The 12,005-nt window shown below is 37.0% G+C and overlaps 3 protein-coding genes across 3 annotated transcripts; all 3 read right to left on the bottom strand.

The window, feature by feature from the left end:
• Positions 1-8: 8 nt before the first annotated feature.
• On the bottom strand, positions 9-799 carry LOC116295182 (uncharacterized). Its single transcript, XM_031702933.2, has 2 exons — positions 458-799; positions 9-146 (listed from the first exon to the last, which is right to left on the bottom strand). The coding sequence occupies exons 1-2, from the start codon at positions 797-799 to the stop codon at positions 9-11; spliced, it is 480 nt and encodes a 159-aa protein (XP_031558793.2).
• A 635-nt stretch (positions 800-1,434) lies between these two features.
• On the bottom strand, positions 1,435-6,566 carry LOC148911666 (uncharacterized). Its single transcript, XM_089029227.1, has 3 exons — positions 6,178-6,566; positions 3,549-3,669; positions 1,435-2,553 (listed from the first exon to the last, which is right to left on the bottom strand). The coding sequence occupies exons 1-3, from the start codon at positions 6,517-6,519 to the stop codon at positions 2,048-2,050; spliced, it is 969 nt and encodes a 322-aa protein (XP_088885353.1). The 5' UTR covers positions 6,520-6,566; the 3' UTR covers positions 1,435-2,047.
• Positions 6,567-8,671: 2,105 nt separating this feature from the next.
• On the bottom strand, positions 8,672-11,903 carry LOC116295185 (putative NADH dehydrogenase). Its single transcript, XM_031702937.2, has 2 exons — positions 10,735-11,903; positions 8,672-9,847 (listed from the first exon to the last, which is right to left on the bottom strand). Exons 1-2 carry the CDS (start codon positions 11,618-11,620, stop codon positions 9,417-9,419), a joined length of 1,317 nt encoding a protein of 438 aa, XP_031558797.2. The 5' UTR covers positions 11,621-11,903; the 3' UTR covers positions 8,672-9,416.
• Between the last annotated feature and the right edge of the window lie 102 nt (positions 11,904-12,005).

Here is a 12,005-nt window from a genome sequence, read left to right as displayed (position 1 = left end):
TTGTAGAATCACTTCTGCATCGTCATCGTAATAAAATAGACAATACGAGCATCGAGGGGTAATTCTTCACACATGTATGGCTGTCCTCCGATGTTTGCTATGCATTCTCCACCGTTCTTACAAGGGTTTGGCCAGCAAGCTGCGGTCTATACGAGATAAAAAATGTGAGAAAAGTAACGAACGAACGAACGACGGTCACAGCTGAAAATTATTTGCAATTGTAAACACCTGCGTCGGTTGACTATAGGTAGGCGTGCTGTTTACATTTCCACTAAATCGCGTCTCGGTAAATATTCCCCGATATTCACTTCGCCTTCGGCGAATAATTGCTAAATAGATATAGATAGATATACACTGATAGAATATTTCGCTTAAATGGGACATTATTTAGTTAACTTTGCATCCACACTTGCCCCTTCGAAACGTTTGTTAGCCATTAATGAGAGTTCAAACTTACCAATAACCTCATGCTGTAAGAGTTTGCTCTTGGTTTCAGATATCTGTGAAAAGCCGTTCCTCCCCAATTCAGAAGCTCACATTGTATCTGACTTGGTCCATTAAAGAACAAGTTGATGGAGAGACATTGCTCTTGTTTCACACATTCAAGCAAACAATCACTTTCGTCTTGGGTCGTGAAATTACTTAAGGAAGTTCCATTCTTTTCAAAGATTTTGTCAACTTGCATTTTTTGATAATTACCAAAGACAAAATTGCCTTTCCTGTTGACTTGTGCGTTAGTTTGATAGCCTTTATACGCTAAGATGAAGAAAACTGCGAATAGAACAGCATTGAACGACATGTCGTACGTTTTGATTTGAACTCTTTGAATCATAAAGATTCAGTGCAATTACTGAGAATAGTATTCATTCTTATTACCACATACGGCTCACAATAACTAACTCATAAATGATTAATAAAAACATCCGTTTTTGAATAATTTAATTGTTTATTTCCCTATACTTAGATGCCTAGACTGCTAAGCTTTATTTATATTAATGGTGAGGCTATATATCAAAATAAGGGGTTTTTTACCCTCTGGTTACCCCCAAAAGACGCAAAGGATTATAGGGATGTGAAATTCGAGAATAAAAGGCCAAGAAACTTAACGAATAGGTTTCGCTATAAAATGTTAATGAGAATGGTGGCACTTTCTTTTAATCGCAATTTTAAAATATCCATTACATGATTAGTGACCATGCAAAGTTTGAGAAGAAAGTTTTGTTTTGCCGACATTTCTTTCAAGGGAATTCCAAACAAGGATTAAGTCTATCAGAGTGAAGTCATTAAACCCGTGTAATAGATATTAGACAAATACCCACTAGTAGACCCTAATTTCATTGTTTTCTTTTGTATTTGACTATTAGATGTGCAAAGTACGTGTAGAATAAAACACCATAGAAATAATCTATAAAAACATACTTTTTACATATTGGCGACTAAGCGAAATCACAAAAACATAATATAATATATTGTCATCATAATATTAGAGTTGAATTAAAGATTTTTTCAAGCAAGTTGATAAATACAAAAGATTAGGAAATTATTGACTTTGATTAGTACTACGAGTACTAGATGACACTAGGAAGGGAGTTCCATATTTTTGGCCCAAATACACACGAGCACGATGAATTGTTTAATGTTTGTATGACAGTGTCGTGATCTGAAATTGTGAGAAATTCTAGTGTTCTAATGATGAATTTGATTACTTGTGGAAAAGAAATTAGTAATGAAGGTAGTCAAGGTAGTCAAGGTAGTCAAGGTAGTCAAGGTAGTCAAGGTAGTCAAGGTAGTCAAGGTAGTCAAGGTAGTCAAGGTAGTCAAGGTAGTCAAGGTAGTCAAGGTAGTCAAGGTAGTCAAGGTAGTCAAGGTAGTCAAGGTGGTCAAGGTAGTCAAGGTAGTAACAATGCGTTTTTGTAGTAGAAATATTCTGTTGAGGCTTGAAGGATAAGGGCCTGGGAATAAAGAAACCAAAATCTAAATTTTCAGTCCTCTCGCGTTAGGTTGCTAAAGATAACTCGCATGAGAGTTAGAGCTGCTTGTTTTTTTTTCATTCAGAGCAAATACTGTCCTCAATATGATCAACATTGATATGTTCCCATGATCCACTGCCCCCGTCCACAATCCTTATCTTAGCCACGTTGCCATGGTATTTTGCAACATCAAAAGAACTTGGTCTCATGGTTTCACTATTTGTTGCAGAGGTGGTCAATGAAGTGGCTTTCGCAACGACATTTCCACCAATCAGGAGCTCGATACGCTCAACATTTATGTCAGATCCTCCTCCAATCAGAAACTTAATCTTCATACCTCGGATGATAAAGGGGGGTGACGTCATGGTACCTGTAGGTGGATCATCTTGAATAGAGCCAGCTGAATGAGAGGGACTGGGTCGGTTTTCGCTTGTACCTATCCACCAGTCCCCTCTGAGGTTTGAGGCCATGGAGGGGCCGCGTCGAACCAGGCTGTTGTCACCGTACGTTGGTTGGTTATTGAAGGCTGTTCCTGTAAGAGTCCAGTCAGCTATGCCATTTTCAAAGTCGAAAAGGACACAACCTACAAAAAGAGAAAGACAAATCTATATCGCTGAAACAACCTATGGGCTGATCAAAGTTGTTTCTAAAGACATAGTGAATTAAACAGAAATTTTATGCTGTACTATGCATACACTTGGGATTAAAAAAAGAAGTATAGCCTATCGGGAGAGACTGATCGAGCAAAATTAGAATTCTCGGATAAGGACTTAAAACTGTAGACCCTGTCTCCAAACCCTTTAAACCTCTAAATGGGGGACATAAAATAATCTGTTGAATAATTCGTGCAAGAGTATAGGGGATTGTTCCCTGTTCGACAGCCTATCCCAATTTGGAGGCATAATACTAATATACTAATAATTCACTATAGATTTTAAAAAAACTTGTCATTATGGCTTATCACCACCGCAAGTACAGAAGTGGTGCAGCTCAAATGGGATCGAACTGAAAGCATGTAAAGACGCCTCTGGCAGACGCTATACAATCCATGTATGACCCTAGAGCACAGCTCTAATCAGTTTGAATTAGTTAGGGTTGGTTTGAGAGGAGGGAGGAAAAACTGGAGGACCGGAAAAACCCTCGGAGTTAGAAAGAGAACCAACCAACTGAGCTCACATAGGGTGACTGGGATCAGCTGCACGTCTGCTAATAGCGCCTTAATATACAGCCTATAAAGTAACTCCGCTGATCACAGATCTAAAGCCCTTTGAGACAACTGTGAAATGGACAATTTTCATCACTCATTCCCACGGCTGTTGACTGGTTGTTGATTACATCTAAGCTTAATTTTCTCAGATACATCCCTAGTTTTAAATGCTTGCTCCTGATTGGTTTAATTTTGAATCAAGTTTGATTGCTTTGTCTTCGCCCTATACCTTGATTGGTTAACTTCCTTCAAGTGGTCAAGGTAAGTATGAGTCTTCCTCGTAGATGCTAGCTATCAGTGTCGTCATGCAACGCTTAGTTAGTGTGTCTGCACAGTAAAATGAGTATAGTTGATACCGATGCAATACTCACCTGCATTTTCACAATTCTTTCCTGTGAAGTTCTTACTGCAGTTGCACATGTATGGCTGTCCTCCGATATTTGCTATGCATTCTCCACCGTTCTTACAAGGGTTTGGCCAGCAAGCTGCAGTCTATACGAGATAAAAAATGTGAGAAAAGTAACCAACCAACCGGTTCTATATATTCGTAGAGCTATTCATCAAGGTCATGAACAGTTCACTTACATTTCTCGGGGGAGGCAATGTTCATTTGTGAGTTTTTCGGTACTTTTATGTGCGCAATTCTGTCCTATTCATGAATGGAGTCGTTCTACTATAGATAACATACTAATCGAAGGTGACAAGATGTATCTGAATGCTTTTGAAAGCCATGCAACCCCAGATCAAGAGCATATATCTCTAAACTTTTTGCCTAATACTGTTTCTTCGCCTTTTGCTTTCGATAGCAGTACAGAGTCTTTGAGCCAAACGTCTTTGAGGACAACAGATTGTTATACGTTTTGTTACTGTTCAGCGTGGTAGTATGGACCTCTCAAATACATTAAGAGATGATTACGAATGCATGATCCAAAGATTGTTGCATTTAACTAATAAACACTTACTGAATATTAATGTCTACAAGTAAGAAGCAATCCAACGGCTCTATAGGTCTATTTTTTCAATGATTTTACAATATCGATATATTTAGCCCATGAAAAATAGAAAAATTAATAGTTGTGGGTTGTAAAGCAACACAATTTACTGTTTTCTCTCGTGAGGGAGATGAATCAATTGAAATTAGAAACTTAATTTGTTTTATTCCAATTATAATTTCAAATGTTATATAAACATTTTACTCAGTCTCCCATAACACAATATGAAGGAAAAGGACAAATCAATCTGCAGCACTTCACTTTCAATCTGAAATGACTAATATATCTGATATAGATTCGTCTTCAGTCATTTACATAAACTTTGACTTGGATTTTCTCTATCAAACTTGGTTCATTTCGTAAAGAATTCTGTACAATATGAGAACATACATCATGAGTTTTTTAAGCCGTTTAATAAACTCGCAGATCGTGTTTTATCGGGTCTAAAACCACTCGACTCCGCCTCGTGCTTTTAAATCCTGATAAAACACTCCTGCGAGTTTATTAAACAGTAAGAGAAAACTAACAATATTTTTTTCTTCACTAAAAATGTACCTTAAATGACGCCATGCACAAAACGTTTTACTTAAAAGTCCATTGCAGGAGTGTTTTCTGTGGGTACAGTGTGCAAAAATGCTCTTTCGTTTTTTCGTCACTAATAATAATTCTTTCAAAAAATGCAGAACATTTCAGCTAACGATTGTTGGCTTTACCTCAAAAATATATCGCGTGCAAGCCACTTATTATTATAATTATACAGCTTCTCATTAATCCCATATAGATAACTGTCCAATTATTTTCTTTATAGTACACTCAACAAAATTACTTGACTCTGATTGGTCGAGAGGAGTACAATTATAGCGTTAATTGTACTCCGTAGGAGTACCGAATTAAGTCGCTATGGCAACAAGGCCAAAACAATGTCAAATCAATTATTTTCTATCATTTTGTACTTAAAAAACATAAATAAAATTTTAAAGCCGTAAGAACTAATCTTTTTTATGCATTTCAGTTGCGCGATGGACTGAAAATCGGCCGCCAAATAGACAAAGATGAACGGCGTCGCTTCGAATTTTTTACTGAAATTTTGTTGAGTGAACTATAAACAAAAAATCTCACGATCTTCTCGTACAATTTGGAATTAATAGACACTCGTAATGTTTTGAAAGTTCTTTAATTGCACTCGCCTAAAGGCTCGTGCAATTATAAGAACTTTCAAAACATTACTCGTGTCTATTAATTTCCAAATTGTACGAGAAGATCGTGCGATTTCCTATACTAATTGGACAGGTCTTGTTGATAAGGGATTAATCAGGCAGCTATATAATTAATAGGTAATGGGATTTCATGCTCCCCAATCAAGAAATAATTAGACTCGAAAAATTCCTCTGACTGCCTCGGAATTTTCCTCGTCCAATTATTTCTTAATTGGACAGCATAGAGTCCTATTATATATACTTATTCATTGTTTATTTTTGACAAAAGCTTTTGCAATAAAAGTGTAAGACATTTCAAAGTGAAACTTTTAATATCAAAACGAAGAACATCGTTTTCCTAATAAGCCCAAATTATATACAGCGCTTTGCAAAAATTCTGTAAATAATATGAATAACGATATATCGATGTATCGGGTAAATTGTGGGGTGATTTTCAATTTAAAAAACGTTTTAATAAAAGTTAAATACAATGTTTTCGGTGAACTCGAAAACAATGGTTACATCGTTACAAGAATTTTTGTTAAGAAATTATTTAAATCATTGTCCTCCATATTGATATTTATATAAATCCCAAATGTGTCAACGTTTTAGGGTTTGGTGTACTTTATCTTCGGCAGACTAGAAGCCGGTAACTAAAATGTCTGTGGAACGTTTGTCAAATGTATGTCTGCAGATATAAAGCTTTGCTCAGAAGGCAACACAATAAGTATAACTTTATCTTATCTCCTTGCTCCTTGCTCCCTTTGCTCCTTCGAAACGTTTGTTAGCCATTAATGAGAGTTCAAACTTACCAATAACCTCATGCTGTAAGAGTTTGCTCTTGGTTTCAGATATCTGTGAAAAGCCGTTCCTCCCCAATTCAGAAGCTCACATTGTATCTGACTTGGTCCATTAAAGTACAAGTTGATGGAGAGACATCGCTCTTGTTTCACACATTCAAGCAAACAATCACTTTCGTCTTGGGTCGTGAAATTACTTAAGGAAGTTCCATTCTTTTCAAAGATTTTGCCAACTTGCATTTTTTGATAATTACCAAAGACAATATTGCCTTTCCTGTTGACTTGTGCGTTATTCTGATAGCCTTTATACGCTAAGGTGAAGAAAACTGCGAATAGAACAGCATTGAACGCCATGTCTCACGTCGCAATACTATAAGAATAGTATTTTGTTGGTACTTATCTTTTTTCCCTCAGCTTTTCTTTCTTATCTATTATTATTTCTATTGACAAAAGAATATGTTAATGTAATATTAAAATTTGCCTCGTTTAGCTAGTTTGGCTATTACAGCTGGCATGTACACAGGCAGCCCAAGCAAGGTTCCTGTGTGATATGGTTGAATAAGGGAACGTACGGACGGGAGTTATCATGAAGCGGATACTGCAAAGATATGTTTCACTGAACAATTTGCTTTAAAACTTGATACAGTCGTTGCTTGTACCTCGTTCAAACTTCTTGCGAGGTTTCAGCGCGATTTGGTGCCGTTTGGTGAGTTTTTTTGAAACCCGGCACCTAAACAAAACCCCCTTATACTATAAACCATACACAGGAACCTTGTTTGGGATGCATGTGGATTGTACCAATTTTCTGTATTCTTGTAGTTTAGCATATGTAATTTTGCAAATTTCGTACTAAATAAATATTGATTTATTCCACATTTATTCTTATTACCACGATGCGACTCAAAACACAACTAACAAACTAATTATAAATAAATAAAGACATCCTTCCTTTAATAATTATTCCTTTAATTGAACTTCAAAGACTTATTCAGTTGTACTCATGGTGATGTTGTGCTATAGGCTTTGCACCCTTGAAACTTGGCACGAAATTCTGTTGCTAATGCATGAATTATCAGTAGAAAGAAAAGAAAAACAAAACAAAAAAGAAAAAAAAAGTATATATACGAAAGTATATTTTTGTAACATCCTATCTGTTGGTGTTTCCAGCTACAACATCGAGGTGGTTTGCTTTCTCTCAGCCCAAGCAAAGCAATCATTTTGTTCGTAGCTCAATATTCCTAGCCCCAAATTTTTTGGTCCAATTAACGACAGCTTTTATTCGAAAATACAGAAAATAAATTAAACTCTTCAATGATTCACCAAATATCTTATAGAAAATGCACATTTTCGTCGTTGTTGTTGAAGAATGTTTCGTTTTGACTAGAGATAATAGAAAATACTTGGAAATGTTTGCCGTGACTGAAAAAAAAAAAGAAGCATTTTGCTGTGACTGAAAAAAAAAAAAAAAAAAAAAGAATTGCGTGCTTATATCACCTGGATGACACTGTATCCTGCAATGAAAAGGCCCAGGGGATTAATAAGGATTTTACCGTAACTAGTTAACAATGTTGGTGATTGTGGTTGGCTGATTATTTTTTTCTCTGGTGTTTTCTAAACGTACTTTTGCACATCTTGACATGAAGAAAATGAATGAAAGTGGCATCGGAGCATAAATGCACTTTTTATTCCAAACAGAATTTGCGCTGAGATTCAATATGATGTTTTTTGGACGTCAATCAAAAGGGCTTAAACATGTCGTCTAATGCCTTCTGACTCCGAATTCGTAGCTAAACTTCGGGGAAACATGCGCGCGGTAAAAGTTTCTGGAAACATCAGTTCGCCTCGTTTAGCCAGGGGCTATAAGTTACGATGTGCACTCCAAAAAGTTTAATTTTCTCGGTTGTCTTGATTCTTTGTCCATCTATCTCTAGGTATGCGTGCTCTAGCTTCCTCCACAGGCGCCTCTTTGCTCTTTTCTTTTTCCTATACTGGGCTTCCTGTGCTGGCAGAGAGTTGTTTCTTTCCTTCCCCGTACGCCTTAGTCTAATGATTTGACCATAAGTAGTTGGAGCTTTTCAGGGTTGGCCAAAATTTTTCGATAGTTGTTATACATGCACCAGTACAGTGCATTTTCTGCTTTCCTTTGCTAGAATTTTTTTTAGAGTAGATACCTCCTTCCCTGTAGTGTATAGCTGATGGTCGTCTTCATACATGGTTAAATTTGCATTTCTTATATATGTAGATAGGTCGTTTTGAAAAAATTTCCAAAGAAAGAGTCCTAACGATGATGCCTGTGGAAATCCGCTTTCCATCCGCTTTTGTAACGATTCCAAAGTTTACTCTGTTTAGTCGTCTATCGAAAAAGGATCTCATCAAGTCCAAGGAGTATCACACTAAAGTCATAGCCTTTGAGTTTGGAAATTGTTAGCGTATAAGTTAAGGAAAAAAAACGTATTGATATGTGTTTGTGGTTTCAATTTTCGAAATAAAGTTAAAAAATTCTAGCTGTAAAATAAACTGAAATTTATTTAATTTAAACAGTGGTCGTGTAAGATGATTGTCCCCAGTCTGGGATTGTGTAGTTGGAACGGATGATATATATTATACAAGACGAGAATAAGTCATACACCCCCCCCTCAGAAAAAAGGATCTGAAAGAGATTATTTACTTGGCTGTATGGTTTTAAGCTTGTATCAAGATGCTAGAATAATCTTTTCTGCATTTTCATGTTAGCCTCCCATCCCAGATAATTTTGAGAAATATTGACGTATATGTCCTTAATTAAATTTTATCATTAATTAAATTTATCTTTATAATCTTGATTAGATTTATCGTATAATTATACATTATGACATTATCATTATATAAAGGTTAAAACGCTTGGGCGAGGGTTTGCATTGAATTTCAATGCAAATCCGAGCACGTGTGTTTTAACTGGTTTAAAAAACAACCCAGCCCTATTTTTAATGTTTGATGGAGGGTTTGAATTTTGATGGAAAACCTGTCCCGGGTTTTGAATTCAGCCCCGCTCTCCCCTGTTAGTATCAATGCTAAATTTAAAACCCGAGACAGGTTTTCCATCGAAATTCAAACCCAACCTTAAACAATAGACATAGGGTGTGGTTTGTTTTTAATTTTGAAAGGCTCATAGATAATATTACATCGTTTACAATATTTACATGAAAATTATGCAGTCTTATTTTTTCAAATTAATAGTCGGTGCAGAACGTATACAGTGCTAAAATACCAAGCTAAAACTGAGAAACATCCCTTCCAAAGATGAAAGTTCTAGTCCAGTCAAAAGGAACTTGGAATCTTGCTCTCCAACTCCCAAGTTTGGTAAGATAAACCGATCTCCAAAGGAGCCATGATTTAAACCCCTGGAGCTTGTTTGTTGGAAAATCTGCCAAGCCCTGATACCCACCTAGGTAAGCAAGCATGCCAAGGTTACTCCAGGAGAAAGGCTTTACCTCAGAGTTTTTCCCTTCGGCATAAAGAGCTAGAGACTTGGCAAGGTAAAGACCCTGTTTTTCTGCAACCTGGGCTGTACAAGGGTATGGATTAGGTTCCACGAAGGAGCAGTCACCAACACTAAATAATGATGAATCTTCAACACCTTTGATTTGAAGACACTCATCAACTAGCAGCTGTTGGGCCTTGTTTTTAGGTAAGTCAAGAGATGCTGTAAAGAAAATCATAAAAAATTGAGAAATGATTTAGGCTAAAAGAATGAATACCAAATAAACAACATAACAGCTTTACTGCTGGTGTACACCAGATTATTTATTTATTTATTAGTGACTTCCATGCAGATTACATAAATAAAAAAAATGGAATCCAAAGAGAGTGGATACACGTAAACTACATGAGGGGCAGAGTGAACGGACTCGTACTCCCAATGAGGCTAGCCCCAGATGAGAGAGGGATAGCTAAGGATTGAAGGAGGGTTGTCATTATAAATTAAACAATTACTTGAATCAGAAGGCTGTCACAGGTTGTTTTGTCAGGTTACCCCCGACAATTTGCTGGTGACTAAATGTAGGGACATGTAAAAATGCTGCCTAACAGAAAACACATACTACTGACTGTAGTGCGGCATATGACCAGGACCCAACTTTCAGTCCAAAAGTTATAAAGCTAAGGATGATCTTGGAACAACTGTGAGCAAATTGCCAACCTCTGTATTCTCACTGGGGGCTTAGCACACTTATTCTGGTGTGCCCCAGTATTGTCTTTACCATAACAGACTATAGAAAATAGACTATAAATAGCTTGGCCAATCAGAACACATTATTTCCAATAGTCCGCTGATATATATCTGTTGAACACACGTGCCTGGGCTCTATTCATAGGTAAGGAGATTTTTTATAATTTTGGATTATCTATTAAATATAATTATATCATTGTACATGACCCGCATACCTGTAGGGGAACTGAACTCATGATGGAAAGGAGTAAATAATTTATAAACTGTTTCTATTGTTATACCCATTATCTTGACCCTTCCCCCCCCCCTTTCCTTCTCAAACATCCTGAACCCACACTTGAGTCATACATATTATACTTTACCTGTGAATGACCTCGGTGCAAGCCCTGTAGACCACACAACCAGACCACAACGGATTTTATCTCCACCTTTAAGGGTTACACCATCCTGATGAACTTCTGTTACACTACTTTGAAGTAACTTGAACTGCTCGCGTTGTTTCATTTTTTTCTCTGCATATGTCCTTAGCTTCTCATCAAACGACGGTAATATATGCTGAGCTTCTATCAAAGTTACCCTCACATTTACCTTCTCATGGGAATATAGGCGATTTACATCTTGTCTTACAAAATCATATAGCTCTGCTCCAAATTCTACTCCTGTAGGGCCTCCCCCTACTATCACGAAATGCAACAGCCGCCTTTTGTCCTCCTCTGATATCCCAGGCTGCACTGCGAGCTCGAAGTTCTTAAGAATTTGATTTCTAATCTTCCTTGCATCTGCAATCTCTTTGAGGAAAAAGGCATGATCGTAGACACCTGGAACCCCAAACGTGTTACTCACTGCCCCCACACCTATAACCAGTTTGTCGTAATTAAATTCGACAACTTCGTTATTCAGGGTACTTTTACAGACAACTTTTCGTTCTTTTGGAAAAAGAGCAGTTGCTTCAGCGAGTTGGAAATCGTGCTCATCTCTGAACCCAGTGTTTCTAACTGGTTCAATGATGCTTCGAAACTCAAGAGTTCCGACAGTTGTACTGCATAATAATGGCGTAAATAGGAAATGGTTTCTTGGGCTTACAACTACGACGTCAAATAGCTTCTTATTAATGTGCTTGAGTACGCTGTAACTACCCCATCCAGTACCAAGTATTACTAGACGTTGCCTTCTTAATAAATGCGTTGTGGTGCTAAAGCATCGTACTAATGATGATGTTAATGAAGCTTTCTTCGATATCCTTAACATTGAAACTAAAAGCTGTAAAATGAATGTAATAATCTAAAAGAGAATGATGGCACGGAGGTCAAAATCCAAACCCGAGAACAAACATGGCTGCCGTGAAGTGACGCTGGATGAGGAGGCCTGGGGAAAGCTAGAAGAAAAATAAAGCCAATATACCTTGAGAAAATATTATATAACTTGCCGCAACACTTTTCCTTAACTGTATTAGTAGAACCCAATTTTGAGAAGACAGCAATGGCTCTTCATTCGCACTTTTTCTGCTTTCGTGCGTTGCCAAATGGATTCCCTGTGGTTTGTATCGTTTGGCTCGTAACACAGGTAACCCAAAAGAGAAACTACAATCAATGAATTATTTTATGTTTTCATGTCATTTCCGCAGGAAGGTCTG

This window comes from Actinia tenebrosa, unplaced genomic scaffold (assembly GCF_029948245.1).
Source record: "Actinia tenebrosa isolate PJP-AT-01 unplaced genomic scaffold, QUT_ActTen_1.0 PGA_scaffold13__45_contigs__length_12533684, whole genome shotgun sequence".
Classification (NCBI taxonomy): Eukaryota; Metazoa; Cnidaria; class Anthozoa; order Actiniaria; family Actiniidae; genus Actinia; species Actinia tenebrosa.
This window is presented reverse-complemented; position numbering and strand designations above follow the sequence as displayed.

Bases quoted from the DNA above. Each gene is read 5' to 3' on its own strand.
- LOC116295182 (XM_031702933.2), bottom strand. From the start codon at position 799: ATGTCGTTCAATGCTGTTCTATTCGCAGTTTTCTTCATCTTAGCGTAT. The intron at 147-457 runs GTAAGTTTGAAC...TATCTCGTATAG, and splicing joins CTTACAGCATGAGGTTATTG to ACCGCAGCTTGCTGGCCAAA.
- LOC148911666 (XM_089029227.1), bottom strand. From the start codon at position 6,519: ATGGCGTTCAATGCTGTTCTATTCGCAGTTTTCTTCACCTTAGCGTAT. The intron at 3,670-6,177 runs GTAAGTTTGAAC...TATCTCGTATAG, and splicing joins CTTACAGCATGAGGTTATTG to ACTGCAGCTTGCTGGCCAAA. The intron at 2,554-3,548 runs GTGAGTATTGCA...CTCTTTTTGTAG, and splicing joins AAAGAATTGTGAAAATGCAG to GTTGTGTCCTTTTCGACTTT.
- LOC116295185 (XM_031702937.2), bottom strand. From the start codon at position 11,620: ATGTTAAGGATATCGAAGAAAGCTTCATTAACATCATCATTAGTACGA. The intron at 9,848-10,734 runs GTAAAGTATAAT...TTTTCTTTACAG, and splicing joins TGCACCGAGGTCATTCACAG to CATCTCTTGACTTACCTAAA.